Below are 16,676 nucleotides of genomic sequence, written 5' to 3'. Positions count from 1 at the left end.
TCAGGTCTACTGTATGTTTCACTGACAGCGGGGGAACATGGGCCTGTAGATTCACTCTGTCACTGCATCGAACAGATTGTTGTGTGGATGCAAAATAACATCCTGCAAGTATGTAAGGGATAATGTATAGATATTGTATATTGTATATGGGGAAAATAAGCACCGACAGGGCGAACCGGAGGGTCTTGTTTCGCCCTGAAGCTTAATAAACGGCCATTTGCCAACTGAACACACACAACATAAACTTCATACACTTTTGTGAAGGCCCAAAGGTTTTTTTTAATGATTTCCGCAGCAAATAGTTCCCAAAAGTTTGCGTTGAAAGTCGGACTCCTGTTAACTTCACAAGCGATTCCCCCGACTTCTCTCTTATGCACGAGGACAGAGACAGTGTCCTCGACTACGATATGAAAGACCTGCATTACAAGCACCAACTCCGTTGCCATTGGCAGAGGTCATTATTTTTTTCAGAGGTCCTTTATCAGAAAATAATGACCGGTAGAATGTTGGAAAACCCTTTTCAAGTCAATGGAGCTTCTACTTTGTGAAGAGCCGTATAATAAATACAGATAAAACTGAGATCATTGTCTTTGGCCCACAAAAACACAGAGAGGTTGTCATTGGTCATCTTGAAATCGAGGGGTATCATGGACTCAGACCTGATTTTTAACAGTCATGCGAACGCTGCTGCTCGAGTCCTGACAAGAACCAGGAAACACAACCATATTAGTCGAGTGCTCCGGTCTCTGCACTGGCTTCCTGTTGCTCAGAGAATAGACTTTAAAACAGCTCTGCTTGTTACAAGTCTCTTCATGTTCGGGCACCAAAGTACATCTTTGACATGTCACAGCCGTAAGAACCACCTCGGGCCCTGAGAACTTCAGGGAGGGGTCTCCTGGTGGGTCCCAGAGTCACCACTAAACACAGTGAGGCTGCGTTTCAGTTTCATGCAGCAAAAGTCTGGAACAGCCTCGTGAGGACATGAGACAGGCCTCAACTTATTTACCTCTGCCTATGGGAATTGATTGCATGTTTACTCATTTGACCATAAATGTATATACAGTATATACTGTATATATATATATACCGGTATATATATTTTATATGTAATAATCTTGATTGTTTTGTTTTTATTGTGTGTTTGGTGTTGCTGTGAGGCACATTGAGTTATTTATATGAAATGTGCCGCATAGATAAACTTGCCTGAACCTGTAGTGAACTGAGAGGAGGTTCGATCAGGATCAGGACATTCACCTGGCCCCGCCCGTCTCACTCTTATACAGCATTATATATTTCCCCTGAACTCCAGTGCCTCAGACCCTGTGCACAGACTTGGGAACGTTGTGCAGGAGGAAGACTCTTCTCTCCACATCCTCACTTCTTCTTCTCTCCGGGACCAGCCGCCATCATGGAGAAGGGGGAGAGACCGAACTGGGACAACCCTGTGCAGTTCTTCATGGCCTGCGTGACGTACGTGGTGGGACTGGGAAACGTGTGGCGCTTCCCGTACCTGTGCCAGATGCACGGAGGAGGTGAGTGCTGCGTCTGCAACATCAGAACAGCAGAACTGAGGCCTCTCTGACCATCGTCTGTGCAGGGGCCTTCCTGATCCCCTACCTGCTGATGCTGTTCCTGGAGGGGATGCCTCTCTTCTACCTGGAGCTGGCCATCGGGCAGAAGATGCGCCTGGGCTGCATCGGAGCCTGGTCCTCCATCAGCCCGTACCTGGGGGGAGTGGGTGAGTCACCTCCTCCATAAAATAAGAAAATGAAGCTAATCGTGCTGTAATGAGACTTATGGAAATACTGATCACATTGTAGATCATACAGGTTAATACTGAACCGTTTTAAACCTGCCTGACCACCTTTAAATGGATGTAACTCACTGTTCTGATCTGGGGCTGTACTCGGTCAGGTCTAGGTTCCTGAATGACCTGGTGGGTTTCTTTTCTGGGTGGAAACTGCAGTTTTGCGTCAGACCTGAGGTGGCAGTAGTGAGTATAACAATGACAACTTGCATCTAGTCCCTTTTTAAAAGGGCAAAAAGGTGTTAAACCCCGCCCTCGTGGGGCGAGCGGACCGGCTCCGAGCCTCCACAGAGCTGTCAATCATAAATCACTTTTTATTTCTAATATACAAACACCATACAAACATCTAATATACAAACACCATACAAACACCAGTGTGGTTAAAAATATGACCCAGCCCTGGGCCGCTCCATGAAGACCAAAGAGAAGCAATTTCAAATGGATCCTTCAGTTATAGGTCGGTGAAACGCTAACTCTCCTGTCCCTGATGCCAGGCATTGCCAGTGTGCTCATCTCCCTCTACTTCTGCCTCTACTACAACATCCTCAACAGCTGGAGCTTCTGGTACCTCTACTCCTCTTTTCAGGTGAGCAGTCCCAGTGTGTACACTCCGGGCCGAGGGGACATTTTCCTCCTGGAAATGATCCAGAAAGTCCAGATTCTTAATGGGCTCTGTGCAAACGAGTGTCACATGACGCAGAGTGGATCCTCATGACGTCCTCCCTTTATTTCCTAATGTTAGCAGGATCTCGTCAGAATAAATAAACAGCTCAAGATTACAGGCAGGGAGGTTCTGGTGGACAGTCACAGCCGCTCAAAAAGTAGTCGGTCTGTCTTTAGTATAAATACTTTTTAGTTGTTTAGTTTATGTGGGGTTGTTTTGATAACCGCTGTTAGCTCTGAGATAAAAAAAAAAAAAAAGAGCAGACATTGCCAGCCATCAGTATCTCTCTGTCCGTGGTATTTTCTCGAACTATTCGTTGATTTGTGCCAGACATTGTTTTGGATTTTAAAGTTTAACTAACAACGCTATCTGCAAAAATTATATCCCAATAGTTGAGATAATCAGAAGAAATAAGTCCACAACTTTATAAAAATGATTCAAAAAACAAAAAACTCCCAGTCAGGAATATCCAAATGTGAGAAAGGATCCTTCATTTGCGATCTCCAGTTAATTTATTAATTTATTTAAGTTTATTTGAATAGGGACAAGTATGTCACATAAACTCATGTTACTACATTTGAGCCAAAGCTAATTCTCAATGTCCGTCCCCAGTTGGGCCTTTACAAAAAAATTAAACAACACATAGTTAAAACACATATAATAATACAGCACAACACTATGTAAACACAGCAGACGGTCAGTGGTCACATTTCTGACCTCTGATTAAAAAGGCTTTGAGTTTGTGTTTGAAAAGAACCCAGTTTGACGCCCCCTTCAGGTCAGTGGGTAAACAGTTCCAGGCTTTAGTGCCTTGTGCAGAGAAAGCTGATTGTCCAAATGAAGTGTTACGTTTCGGGATCTGATAGTTCCCGTTCTGAGCTCCTCTAGTCCTTGAACCCACAGCCCTGAGTGGAACTATACACTCACTCAAGACCTGTGGGGCTCGCTGGTTCGAACATTTATGCATCAGCTTCCATTCCATTTCTTCCATTCCATTCACACCAATACAGACAGTGGCAAATCCAGAACAGAAGTTTATATACCCCGTATGATGACCAACAAGTGTGCAAATCTGTCACATCAATCGGCACAAGTTAAATCATTTTGACACATTTCTGACCCACGTGCAGCACTCTAACAACACCAACTTTTAATTAATGTTCTTTCTGCTGTCAATATATCAGCTTAATGAGCCATGAGAGTTACGCTTCTGTGTGCCCTCTTCGGGATCTCAGTGCCCTTTCCCCCTCCCCACCTGTGTGCTGTCAAATTGACAAATGAAATGTGATTCCCCTCCGTTAACATACATGGTGAGAACATGGCGCAGGCTTGTTATACTTGGCCTGATGCCCACTACGGCGCACTTCTTGTGTCAGACTACTTCAGATTTAGGCTCCTTCCGAAACCATCAGATTGCTAAGAGCTCTTACGCCAAACCGGATGTGCGTCAGTGTCCGCCATGACAAGAAGCTTCCGAATTGGTCTTTCAGTTTGGAAGTAGTTAGGAAAAGGAGCCTTGATGCTAACTATCATAGCCACTTTAGCATAGAGACCTCTGATGCTAACTATCATAGCCACTTTAGCATAGGGACCTCTGATGCTAACTATCATAGCCACTTTAGCATAGGGACCTCTGGTGCTAACTATCATAGCCACTTTAGCATAGGGACCTCTGATGCTAACTATCATAGCCACTTTAGCATGGGGACCTCTGATGCTAACTATCATGGCCACTTTAGCATAGGGACCTCTGATGCTAACTATCATAGCCACTTTAGCATAGGGACCTCTGATGCTAACTATCATAGCCACTTTAGCATGGGGACCTCTGATGCTAACTATCATAGCCACTTTAGCATAGGGACCTCTGATGCTAACTATCATGGCCACTTTAGCATAGGGACGTTTGGTGCTAACTATCATAGCCACTTTAGCATAGGGACCTCTGATGCTAACTGTCATGGCCACTTTAGCATAGGGACGTTTGGTGCTAACTATCATAGCCACTTTAGCATAGGGACCTCTGATGCTAACTATCATAGCCACTTTAGCATAGGGACCTCTGATGCTAACTATCATAGCCACTTTAGCATAGGGACCTCTGGTGCTAACTATCATGGCCACTTTAGCATAGGGACCTCTGGTGCTAACTATCATAGCCACTTTAGCATAGGGACCTCTGATGCTAACTATCATAGCCACTTTAGCATAGGGACCTCTGGTGTAACTAACCGGTGATTAGGAGCTATGTGCCATCCCACAAGCCACTGCGCCAAACCCCCCCACCCCCCTTGCCCCCACCCTCGAGTGATTCATGCGCAACCACTGTTGATTGACAGGAGCACATTTAATAATAAAAATAATAATAATTAAAAAGTAAGATTCTGCACAAGCAAAACTTTATAAAAGTGATAAATCCATGTTGTCGTCCCCACAGCTCAGTCACATGTCAGTGTTAAAGAGGAAACTCAGGAAACAGATTAAATTCTTTGTTTGGACACTATGTTGTTGTTGGACACTAGGGGGCGACATGCACTTTTGTTTGGCCTGCACTCCACCAATAACTTTAAAGAAGAAGAAAAACAGCTGTAGGTGATGTCACTTCCCTTTCCCCTGTTTAAGGACGGACGGATTGTGCAAATGCTGCTGAAGCTCTAGTTCCCTAACTGCACAGATCTAACAGTCGACCCATGAAAGGTTAAGGAGTTAGTTGCTCGTGTTAGTGCTTAGAGGCTACGATTTGATGGTTTCAGACGCAGCCGTAGTGTTTTCTGTTGGCGCCTACTGCCCAGCTGCACTGCTCCTCCTCTCGGACCCACCCCTCTACTTTACAATTGGTCCAAGTAAGCACACCCAGATTTCATCCCCACATGCTTTTTTAGCAGCCAGCTCTCTCTCTCTCTCCCTTCAGGATCCTTATGCATTTAGACGTTATTTTATGATTGGGTTATAGATTTATAATTGATTATCATACGTGATCATATAATATTGATCTCTTGAACGTTAGTTAGATCATACTTTTTACATGATAATTCCTTTATTGCCTAACCCCATTATTTCATACCAGATGTTTTCAACTACATCAAATAATTACTAATCAGGAAGGCCAATTATTCCCCTACAACATCGCTGATCCTTACTGGGAAAACAGCGGGAGAAGAAGGCGATCGCACAAAGTCACGTGTCGCTCACCTGCACAGAGCCCATCCCCAACTCCAAGTGTATAAGTAAAAACATAAGTGTCTTTCACCCCGTGCTGTGTCCAGGCGGTCCTGCCCTGGTCCACCTGTCCGCTCTCAGCCAATGGGACGCAGCCGCTGGAGGAGTGCACCCTGGCCACGCCCACGCAGTACTTCTTCTACAGGGAGACTCTGAACATCTCCCCCAACATCGAGTACAACGGGGGGGTGCACACGGGACTAGCCCTGTGCCTGACGCTGGCCTGGTGCATGACCTTTCTGTTCATCGTCAAAGGAATCAAGTCGAGCGGCAAAGTACGTTTATCTCCCGGCGTCACATTCATCTCCTGAACACAACACACAGTAAATAATAACTGCAAATAACATGAGTCAGCAGAAAACTCTGAGGACAGAATGTGCTCTTGGCTCATGGGAATGGAACTACACCATACGTGCTCTGTCCCTTCTTACCTCCGTTGGTCTTTACGGCCAACTGTAAGAAAACTGCACAGGAGCTTGAGGTTTTTTTTAGTTTAACCCATAGACATAATAAATAATAGACTCCGTCTCCTCACTCCTCCCCGTTCACCCTAATGACTAGGGGTGTAACGGGACGCTAAAATTGTGTTCGGTTTGGTTCACAGTTTTGGAGGGCTCGGTTCGGTTAATTTTCGGTACAAATAAATGAGAACTAACAAAAATTTTCTTTTGCATTGCAAATTCTTGCATAAAATAAATAAAAGCGACCTATTTGGGTGATATTTTAAATAAATTGTAAATACTGTAAGTAAGTGATACAGTAAGCCACTCATAGCTTGTTGACCACATCAGTTTGAGCTTTTTCATAAAGTGCTGGTATAACTTTTTGGCTGAAGTGCGGACGTGATGGGATATTGTAGCGAGGCTCAAGACTTTTAATCAAATACTTAAAGCCAGCGCCTTCAACAACTGAATATGGGCGCAAATCCATAGCGATGAATAGACCTATACCATGCGTGATGGCTTTTGCCTGATCCGAACTACTCGACAGGGGTTGTTTGATGCCGACGTAAGCAGTGTTTGCACAAGGCTGCTTTTCTTCAGTAGACGTGGTTTTCACACTCGGATGATGCCGTTTTAAGTGCGTTAACATGTTTGATGTGTTGCTGCTGCAAACCCGATCTCCGTGGAACAATGTCGGCAACAACTTTGGATTTATCCACTCGTCTGTCCCCGTCATGAGTTTTAACCGGAAAGTGTTCCCAAACAGGAGATGTAGTGATGTGGAGGGTCTTCAAGCTCTGGCTTCTCTTTCGCTGTTGCCATGATGCCGTTTCTCTCGGCTACTCATCCATGTACTCGTGCAGCTTCAATGTACGTCACTCAATAGCGTCCGTGCGGAAACTCGCGTAGGAACTTTGTTCCGCGGCGCTTAATATGACGCTAATAATAAATTTACATTATTTAATGAAAATAATACACCGAAACGGTACGCAAGTGGACCGAACCGAACAGGCCGAACCGAAACGGTTCAATACATCCCCGTGAACCGTTACACCCCTACTAATGAGCATGTTCGAAAGGGAATAGACTCCTCCCACTCTGCTCTGACCGAGCATGTTCCTGAAAGTTTACCTAACTTTGCAAGGGAAGTGCAGATGTTGCTGACACTTCTTGAAGGTCAGTGTTGCTTTTGAAGTTCAGTTCATGGTCAACAGTTGTCCCTAAGTATTTGTATTCCTCCACTCTCTCAATCATCTGGCCATCTAAATGCAATGGCAGATGGTCATCGGCGGAACAGCTGAAGTAGATGACCTTCTCTTTGGTCTTGGACAGGTTCTATGTCCATGATGATCAGCTAATGGAGTTATCTGTTACTTCAGTGTGAGTGTAAAGTAAAAATGGACAAATGGTTCAGTAACGTAAAGCTGCTGAATCTTAAGTTGAGTCCAATGAGACCGATATAACGTAAACAAACTGTAGACATAAACCATTCATGTAAGTGAATCACGTCTCCGTCCTTCATCCTGTGTTGATTTCTCTTTCTTAAGACTTCAGATTGGTGCAAACCTTTTATATTTCAGGTCCCAGTGAATCCCTGCTGCTCTGTTTGTCTGTTGCAGGTCATGTACGTCACAGCGACCTTCCCTTACGTCGTGCTGATCATCTACCTGATCCGTGGCCTGACTCTGCACGGAGCCACCAACGGCATCATCTACTTGTTTACACCAAAGGTACGGGTGAAGCTGGTCGACCTGATTGTTCCTCTCTGCTCTCCTGGCTTAGATAGCGGAGCTGCATAACTTCTCTCTGTGCTCTCCTGGTTTAGATGGAGGAGCTGGATAACTTCTCCTCTCTGTGCTCTCCTGGTTTAGATGGAGGAGCTGGATAACTTCTCCTCTCTGTGCTCTCCTGGTTTAGATGGAGGAGCTGGATAACTTCTCCTCTCTGTGCTCTCCTGGTTTAGATGGAGGAGCTGGATAACTTCTCCTCTCTCTGCTCTCCTGGTTTAGATGGAGGAGCTGGCTAACCCTATCACTTGGGTAAACGCGGCCACACAGATCTTCATGTCGTTGGCCGTGGGCTTCGGTCCCCTCATCGCCTTCGGCTCTTACAACCAACCCAACTACAACGTGGAGCGGCACGCCGTCGTGGTGCCACTAATCAACAGCTTCACATCCATCTTCGCCAGTGCCGTGACCTTCGCCATCTACGGCTTCAAGGCCACCCTCCACTACGAGAACTGCCTGGACAGGTCAGATCATAGTAAAACGGTTTGTCCACAGTCCTCTTCCTATAGGTGACCCCATCTCCAACACCGCCCCTCCTCCCCCATGCACAGCTCACCTCCTTATTCAAGGCAGGCCCTCCCTCCACCAGCTGGGGTCGTGGGGCGTCTCACCGCGAACTCCAACATGGGGCGCCTCATCACGGGGAACGGGGCATCTCACTGCTCCTTCCAGCATGGGTGTTTCGACTCGTGTCACGCCAACCGCCTCCTCTGCTTCAACGGCGATATGCCTTCTAGACTGACAGTCACGACTGTTGCAGCCGTGGTGGTTGACAGCGGGTCTTGTCCTGATCTCACCCCTGATTTCCGTCTCTTCCCTCGTTCCAATGCCGTGGACCAGAACCCCGCCTCTCACTTTCAACTGTGAGGAACAGTTAGTTAAGGCCCAAAGTGACAGACCAAGAAAAATCTGAGATACGCAGAGGCTCAAGATGGTGAGAACTCTTTCCTAACATATTTGTATCTTCCTCAATGTTTTTAGGGTGCGTCTTCTGCTCATCAACACCTTCAGTCTGGCTGAAGACCTCGTGTCCCAGGAGAACGTGCTTGAGTGGGTGGAGAAGCTGAACTCCTCGTTTCCTTTGGAGTTTGCAGAGATCGCTGACAAAGTGGAGACCTGTGATCTCAACAAAGAGCTCGACACGGTGAGGTGTGGGTGAACTCATAAGCAGGCGTGAGGAGACCGGGGGGGCTAATCTGGTGAAAGTGTCTGACCTGGTGCTGTTGTGTCCAGGCGGTGGAGGGCACAGGTCTGGCCTACATCGTGTACAGCGAGGCCATCACCAACATGCCCCTGCCACAGCTCTGGTCTGTGCTCTACTTCTTCATGCTGCTGTTGGTGGGCATGGGCACCATGATCGGCAACGTGACGGCCATCACCACCCCCCTGAGGGACCTCAAGGTCTTCGCCAACGTGAGAGAAGAGCTGCTCAACGGTACAGATGGGGTCTGCATAGTGGGCACTGGTTCGTTATTTATGACATGAGTGCAGCCCTGGACGGAGTTTTTTCTGTGGAGTTTTCATGTTTTTCTGTGTTTGTAGGTTTCCTCCACTCCACAAAACAGGATGGAAGTAGCAGGTTATCCACTTGCTGGTAGGACTGCTCCTGATTGCTGAACCCTAACCCTGCCGTGTGTGTTCCAGGGCTTGTGTGCGTCTTCTGCCTCCTGCTCGGGCTGGGCTTCACCACTCCGTCAGGAAACTACTGGTTCTCCATATTCAACGACTACAGCTGCACCTTCTCCGTGTTCTTCGTGGTGCTTTTTGAGCTCATCGCTGTCAATTACATCTACGGCCTCAAGAGGTGCGTCCTGCTCAACAGCATCAGTCCATTCTGTTTCTCACAGAACACTTAACACAAGGACGTGTTTATGACATTACATGACAATAATGCACTTCTGAAAACCAATAGAAAAGATACAGGAGGATTTGCAGACCTAGAATTGATCCTTGAGGGACACCTTGCCTTTAGTGAAGATAGGTTGACTTGTTGTTCTTTATTGCATGCATTGTTTTCTATCTGATAGGTAAGACTGTATCCATTCAACGGTTTGATTGCTAAGGTAAAATGTTGTGATTCACAGTGTCAAACGCACGCTTCAAGTCAATGAAAACAGCCGTAACACAACAGTTTTTGTCTAAATAAGACTTCACCGTCTCACAAAAACACAGACAGCCGTTTCAGTGGAGTGAAAAGGTCGAAATCCGAATTGCATCGGGAGCAGACCCGGATTAGAATCATCTGTCCACCGGTGATTTTAATCTTTGTTCTCTCAGACCGCAGGTGTTTGGTCCAGGCAGCAAGACTTACATAAACCAATGTGCCCTCATACTATAGTTACTGCACATGAAGGCGTAGGATGAAAAGGGCTTCGGTTAAGTTTTCTGAGGTGTTGGTTTATGAGCTGCCTTTCCGGTTTCAGGTTTTGTAAAGACATTGAGGACATGCTGGGCCATGAGCCGAACTGGTACTGGAAGATCATGTGGGGAGGAGTCAGCCCCCTCCTCCTGTTGGCTGTGCTCATATTCTACATCGTCAGCTACATCCAGGGCGGCACCCCCACCTACCAGGCCTGGAACAAGGAGCTGGTGAGGCTGGCACACAGCGGGGCATCTCCAGCGGCTCTGTACATGTTTGTAACGGTGCTGTGCTTTTCCTCAGGGTCGGTCGGAGCTCACGGAGTATCCACTCTTTGGACAAGCCATGATCGGACTGTTGATAGTGTCGTCTGTCATGTGTGTACCAGCGACTGCTCTGTACGTTTACTGTACGAGGAGACGGCCTGGAGGCACAAGGAGAACATAGACCCACCACCAACCCCACCAGAGGGGCCCTTTGGGGCAGGAGGACTCGCTCAAAGACATTATAAATGTATCCTACACCTTCATGTTCGGGAGACTCCAGAGAACCAGCAGCTTCAAATACCTGTATGCTGCTTTGTAGCAGCTGTTCTCTTAATCTGATGTGTTTGTCTGGCTGAAACCGTCCTCATTGTGCCTTTATCTGCACAAACCCGTGTGTGTCTGAATCATCCACAAATCTCTTAACAGAACGATGATTACGCTTAATCATCGTACTGTTAAGAGGGGGCGGTATGGTAGCACAGCGGTTAGCGCTCTCGCTTCACAGCTAGAAGGTCCAGGGTTCGATTCCCACCTGGACGGGGCTTTCTGTGTGGAGTTTGCATGATCTCCCCGTGTCTGCGTAGGTTTCCTCCAGGTACTCCGGTTTCCCCTACCACTAAAAACATGTACAATAGGCCAGGATGAATGATGTTTGTGAGTGAATGTATGGTGGCAGACGTGTGCAGTCGCGACAGCGCTTCTGTCAGTCGCCCCCGGGGGAAACTGAAGCTACAAACGTAGTTACCACCACCAAGTATGGAGTGAATTGTCTCATGTAAAGCACTTTGTGACTATATCTGTGAAAGGCGCTGTATAAATAAAGATCTTCTTCTTTTTAATCTTTCATGAAATATCAAAGGTTTTCATACCAAGGCATTCAACTATTTCACGCTTTTCATCAGCAGAGAGATCCTTTTTCTTTCCCATATTGCTTGAAAATGACGTTCACAGACGTTTAACCATTTCAGGGAAAAAGGACCTTATGAAGCTCATGGAGGAAATGCCAAGAGCCTTTTTGTTAGAAATAGAAATTTAGTGTCGAAAAGAAAGAAAAACTGAGACATTAAAAGCATTTCCAAAGTCTGGATCCATTTTGTAGATGCACATTTCTGACCTCATCATCTGAACGTCCCAAGGGCCTGTGTGGGAATCTCTGGAAAGGCTCTCGAGTGGTTCAGATCCTACCTTGAGGACCAAATTCACTATGTCGCCATGGGAAACCGTGTCTCAGACCAAACAGCCTTGGGGTTCCGCAGGGGTCGATTCTGGGGCCCCTCTTGTTCAATCTGTACATGCTTCCATTAAGTTAATTACTATGCAGTAACAGCGTGTCCCATCACAAATACGCAGATGATACTCAGGTCTCACTGACATCGGGTGAACATGGGCCGGTAGATACACTCTGTCACTGCATCAAACAGATTATTGTGTGGATGCAAAATAACATCCTCCAGGTATGTAAGGGATAATGTATAGAACGCTGGTCATTATGGGGAAATGGAGTCAATGGAGCTTCTACTTTGTGAAGAGCCGTATAATAAATACAGATAAAACTGAGATCATTGTCTTTGGCCCACAAAAACACAGAGAGGTTGTCATTGGTCATCTTGAAATCTAGGGGTATCACGGACTCAGACCTGAATTTTAACAGTCGTGCGAACGCTGCTGCTCGAGTCCTGACAAGAACCAGGAAACACGACCATATTAGTCGAGTGCTCCGGTCTCTGCACTGGCTTCCTGTTGCTCAGAGAATAGACTTTAAAACAGCTCTGCTTGTTACAAGTCTCTTCATGTTCGGGCACCAAAGTACATCTCTGACATGGCACAGCCGTAAGAACCACCTCGGGCCCTGAGAACTTCAGGGAGGGGCCTCCTGGTGGGTCCCAGAGTCACCACTAAACACAGTGAGGCTGCGTTTCAGTTTCATGCAGCAAAAGTCTGGAACAGCCTCAGTGAGGACATGAGACAGGCCTCAACTTATTTACCTCTGCCTATGGGAATTGACTGCATGTTTACTCATATGACCATAAATGTGTATACAGTATATACTGTATATATATATACCGGTATATATATTTTATATGTATTTCTCTTGAGTGATTTGTTTTTATTGTGTGTTTGGTGTTGCTGTGAAGCACATTGAGTTATTGATATGAAATGTGCCGCATAGATAAACTTGCCTGAACCTGTAGTGAGCTGAGAGGAGGTTAGATCAGGATAGGTCCAGTTAAACATTCACCTGGCCCCGCCCGTCTCACTCTTATACAGCATTATATATTTCAGTGTCATGATAAACTCCAGCGCCTCAGACCCTGCGCACAGACTTGGGAACGTTGTGCAGGAGGAAGACTCTTCTCTCCACATCCTCGCTTCTTCTTCTCTCCGGGACCAGCCGCCATCATGGAGAAGGGGGAGAGACCGAACTGGGACAACCCTGTGCAGTTCTTCATGGCCTGCGTGTCGTTCGTGGTGGGACTGGGAAACGTGTGGCGCTTCCCGTACCTGTGCCAGATGCACGGAGGAGGTGAGTGCTGCGCCTGCAACGTCCGAGCAACGTCCGAGCAAACACTGGCTGCATCTTAAAGACTCTTCTTCTTTTCAAGGCTTTAACATTTCTACATTTGAGTTTTGTAATCTCCCAAATCTTTTGTTCAAGCATCAGTATTTCCGTCTTCTTTATCCAAACAATGCTGTCTTAATATCTCTGCACATGAAAGTGAATCTCCAGTGCAAACCGACACAGGTGTGGCCTGAGGGGTCTCTGCCTGAATAATAACCACTGTCTCAGTCGAGTCTCGCCCAGAGTGAAGTTGTCGTCTGTACAGGGGGCTTCCTGATCCCCTACCTGCTGATGCTGTTCCTGGAGGGGATGCCTCTCTTCTACCTGGAGCTGGCCATCGGGCAGAAGATGCGCCTGGGCAGCATCGGAGCCTGGTCCTCCATCAGCCCGTACCTGGGGGGAGTGGGTGAGTCACCTCTTCCGTAAAATACAAAAATAAAGCTAATCGTTCTGTAATTTACTGAGGTCCGGACCGTCCGGCTGCTGTTCCGCCCTCCTCTAAGTTCTTTAATCAGTGACTCAGACTGATTAATATACTTTGCTCTATCAGATAGTGCATTACCCTCACTCATTCTGTTGCTCTAGACAGTCAGCATTAGTATTTGCCTACCATTCACTGTGCTGCATTATAGCCTTAAAATTCTGTTTATTTTGTATTCTATCCTGGGAAAGATCAGTCATGAGCACTTCGTCTTAAGAGCACTCGCACTAAGGCACCGTCATCACATAGTTCCTTAACCCCTTAACTCCCACCGGAACCGAGCACATTTTCTCCAGTTCGGCTTTACCCCAATCCAAAAGCTTCTGGAACAAAGGTGTGAAAATAACAACAAAACTGAGACGAAAACAATGATGAAGATGTGACAAAAATGTGACAAAAAATGACAAAAAAAATGACAAAAAGTTGCAAAAATGAGTTGACTATCCAACAAAAAAATGATGGGAAAAAAATCTGATGACGTGAGGAAAAAGATCCTTTCAGTTCAGGCGGGAGTTAAGAGGTTAAAGGGGCAAAAAAATCATAGATCACTTTTTATTTCTAATATACAAACACCAGCGTGGTTAAAAACATGACCCAGCCCTGCTTTGTCACACGGTCATATCGATTTTTATTTTAAAAAAATAAACTCTTTGGAACCAGGCTTTTAAGCAGTTGGCCACCAGGGGGTGGTAATACAGCAATGTCAGCTCCCCGCCTTGAGGACCAAAGAGAAAGCATTGAAACACTAACATAACTCTCCTGTCCCTGATGCCAGGCGTGGCCAGTGTGCTCATCTCCATCTACACCTGCCTCTACTACAACATCATCAACAGCTGGAGCTTCTGGTACCTCTTCCACTCTTTTCAGGTGAGCAGCCCCAGTGTGCACACTCCGGGCCGAGGGGACATTTTCCTCCTGGAAATGATCCAGAAGGTCCAGATTCTTAATGGGCTCTTGTGCAAACGAGCATCACATGACGCAGAGTGGATCCTCATGAGGTCCTCCCTCTATTTCCCAATGTGAGCAGGATCTCATCAGAATAAAAGAACAGCTCAAGATTACAGGCAGGGAGTTCCTGGTGGACAGTCACAGCATCATGCTAAACAGGGGCGCCGCCAGATCACCTATAAACGGCTAATTTAAATGTACTTACATTAACATGTAACTTTCAGTAAGGGGTGGGGGTGGTTCCTACTCTAGAATTTTTTCAACAGACTAGCAGGTTAGTATGGTTCAAGTTGTCCATCCATCCATCCATTTTCTTCCACTTGTCCGTTGCCGGGTCGTGGGGGCAGCTGTTGGAGTTGCCCAAATCCCACTGCACCAGCCCCTTATGGCTCCTCCTGCAGGTGGTGGGTCCACAGAAGGACGGCCTCATGGTTCTAACCGGGCCTGTTGGTCTCTCATAAGGGGCTTCTGACCCGCTCTTTGTCTGACCCGTCACCTAGGACCTGTTTGCCATGAGAGACCCTACCAGGGGCACGAAGCCCCGACAATATAGCCCCAGGATCATTCGGGCGCTCAAACCCCTCCACCACGTTAAGGTGGCGGTTCCTGGAGGGTGGTTCAAGTTGTGTATTTTAATTTTCATAAAATGTTATTGTGTGGCTACATATCTATATCTATATGTCTATGTCTAAAATATATACTGTATATATATATATATATTTATATATATCTTCCTCACCCTCCGCGGGCGGTCTCTTCTTCCTCCTGCTCGGGTCCTCTACCACTGATGCCTTCACCCTCCAGGTTTTCTCCAGCTGTTCTCTGAGCCCCTGGTGTTTCTCTAGTTTCTCGTGTTCCTTTTCCTGATGTTGAAGTCTTGGTATTGCTATGTCGACCACAACGGCTCCTCTGCTCTTTGTCACCACCACAATGTCCGGTTGGTTCATTACCATTCTGTCCGTCTGTATCTGGAATTCCCGCAGGATGTTGGCTCGGTCATTCTCCACCACCTTTGGAGGTGTTTCTCACTTTGACCTTGGGGTTTCCAGCCCATACTCTGCACAGATGTTCCTGTACACTATAGCAGCCACTTGGTTATGGCGCTCCATGTAAGCTTTCCCTGCAGCATCTTACATGTTCTCCCCGTGTCTGCTTTGGTTTCCTCCAGGTACTCTGGTTACCGCGTACAGTCTAAGCTTTATTTGTGACACTCATGTTTTATTTAGCTTTTGTAACAGCGACTGAAAAAGGCGACTGCGAACAGTGTGTCTTGAGTCGAGTCTCCGGTCTCTGCACTGGCTTCAGTCACTCAGGGAATGGACTTTAACCTCTTAACTCCCACCTGAACATGTTTTCTCCAAATTCTCCAAATCTAAAAGCTTCTTCAAAACAGAGGCAAAAAACGAGAAGAAAATGAGGATGTAAACGCAACAAAAAAAGCTAAAAAGTGACCCAAAAAAGCGACAAAAACGACAAAAACTCGACAAAAAAGTGACAAAAATCCAGCAGAAAAAATGACAAAAATCCAGCAAAAAAAAAAGATAAAAATCCAGCAAAAAAAAGATACAAATCCAGCAAAAAAAAGATACAAATCCAGCAAAAAAATACAAAAATCCAGCAAAAAAATGACAAAAATCCAGCAAAAAAATGACAAAAATCCAGCAAAAAAAAGATAAAAATCCAGCAAAAAAAAGATAAAAATCCAGCAAAAAAAGACAAAAATCCAGCAAAAAAAAGATAAAAATCCAGCAAAAAAAAGACTAAAATCCAGCAAAAAAAAGACAAAAATCCAGCAAAAAAAAAGATAAAAATCCAGCAAAAAAAGACAAAAATCCAGCAAAAAACAAAACAAAAATCCAGCAAAAAAAAGACTAAAATCCAGCAAAAAAAATGACAAAAATCCAGCAAAAAAATGACAAAAATCCAGCAAAAAAGTAATTAATAAAAGTGACAAAAACACATAAGTGAAATAAAAAGTGACGACAATGGCATAGAGGAGAGAATGGATTTGGTTTTGGCGCTGGTAAGAGGTTAAAACAGCTCTGCTTGTTACAAGTCTTTTCATGGTTTAGCACCAAAGTCCATCTCTGACATGTTACAGCCGTGTGAACCATCTCGGGCCCTGAGAACTTCAGGGAGGGG

The 16,676-nt window shown here is 45.9% G+C and overlaps 2 protein-coding genes across 2 annotated transcripts in view; both read left to right on the top strand.

Moving 5' to 3' along the window:
- Positions 1 to 1,408: 1,408 nt before the first annotated feature.
- LOC306972746 (sodium- and chloride-dependent transporter XTRP3-like) lies at positions 1,409 to 10,726 on the top strand (the record flags this gene model as incomplete). Its single annotated transcript, XM_079569452.1, has 11 exons — positions 1,409 to 1,532; positions 1,598 to 1,738; positions 2,302 to 2,393; positions 5,738 to 5,965; positions 7,753 to 7,863; positions 8,143 to 8,384; positions 8,902 to 9,064; positions 9,154 to 9,355; positions 9,565 to 9,724; positions 10,344 to 10,509; positions 10,583 to 10,726. 11 exons carry the CDS (start codon positions 1,409 to 1,411, stop codon positions 10,724 to 10,726), a joined length of 1,773 nt encoding a protein of 590 aa, XP_079425578.1.
- A 2,219-nt stretch (positions 10,727 to 12,945) lies between these two features.
- The window catches only part of LOC306972745 (sodium- and chloride-dependent transporter XTRP3-like), a gene marked incomplete at both ends in the record, with an annotated part of 28,836 nt that continues 25,105 nt past the window's right edge, over positions 12,946 to 16,676 (top strand). Inside the window, 3 exons of the mRNA XM_079569451.1 lie at positions 12,946 to 13,069; positions 13,371 to 13,511; positions 14,362 to 14,453. Coding sequence (XP_079425577.1) covers positions 12,946 to 13,069; positions 13,371 to 13,511; positions 14,362 to 14,453 — 357 coding nt within the window. The remainder of the gene's footprint in view (positions 13,070 to 13,370; positions 13,512 to 14,361; positions 14,454 to 16,676) is intronic.

Source organism: Gobius niger, assembly GCF_951799975.1.
Source record: "Gobius niger genome assembly, chromosome: 13".
NCBI classification, from domain to species: Eukaryota; Metazoa; Chordata; class Actinopteri; order Gobiiformes; family Gobiidae; genus Gobius; species Gobius niger.
Note: the sequence above shows the minus strand (reverse complement) of the source record. Positions and strands in the feature narration are given on the sequence as shown.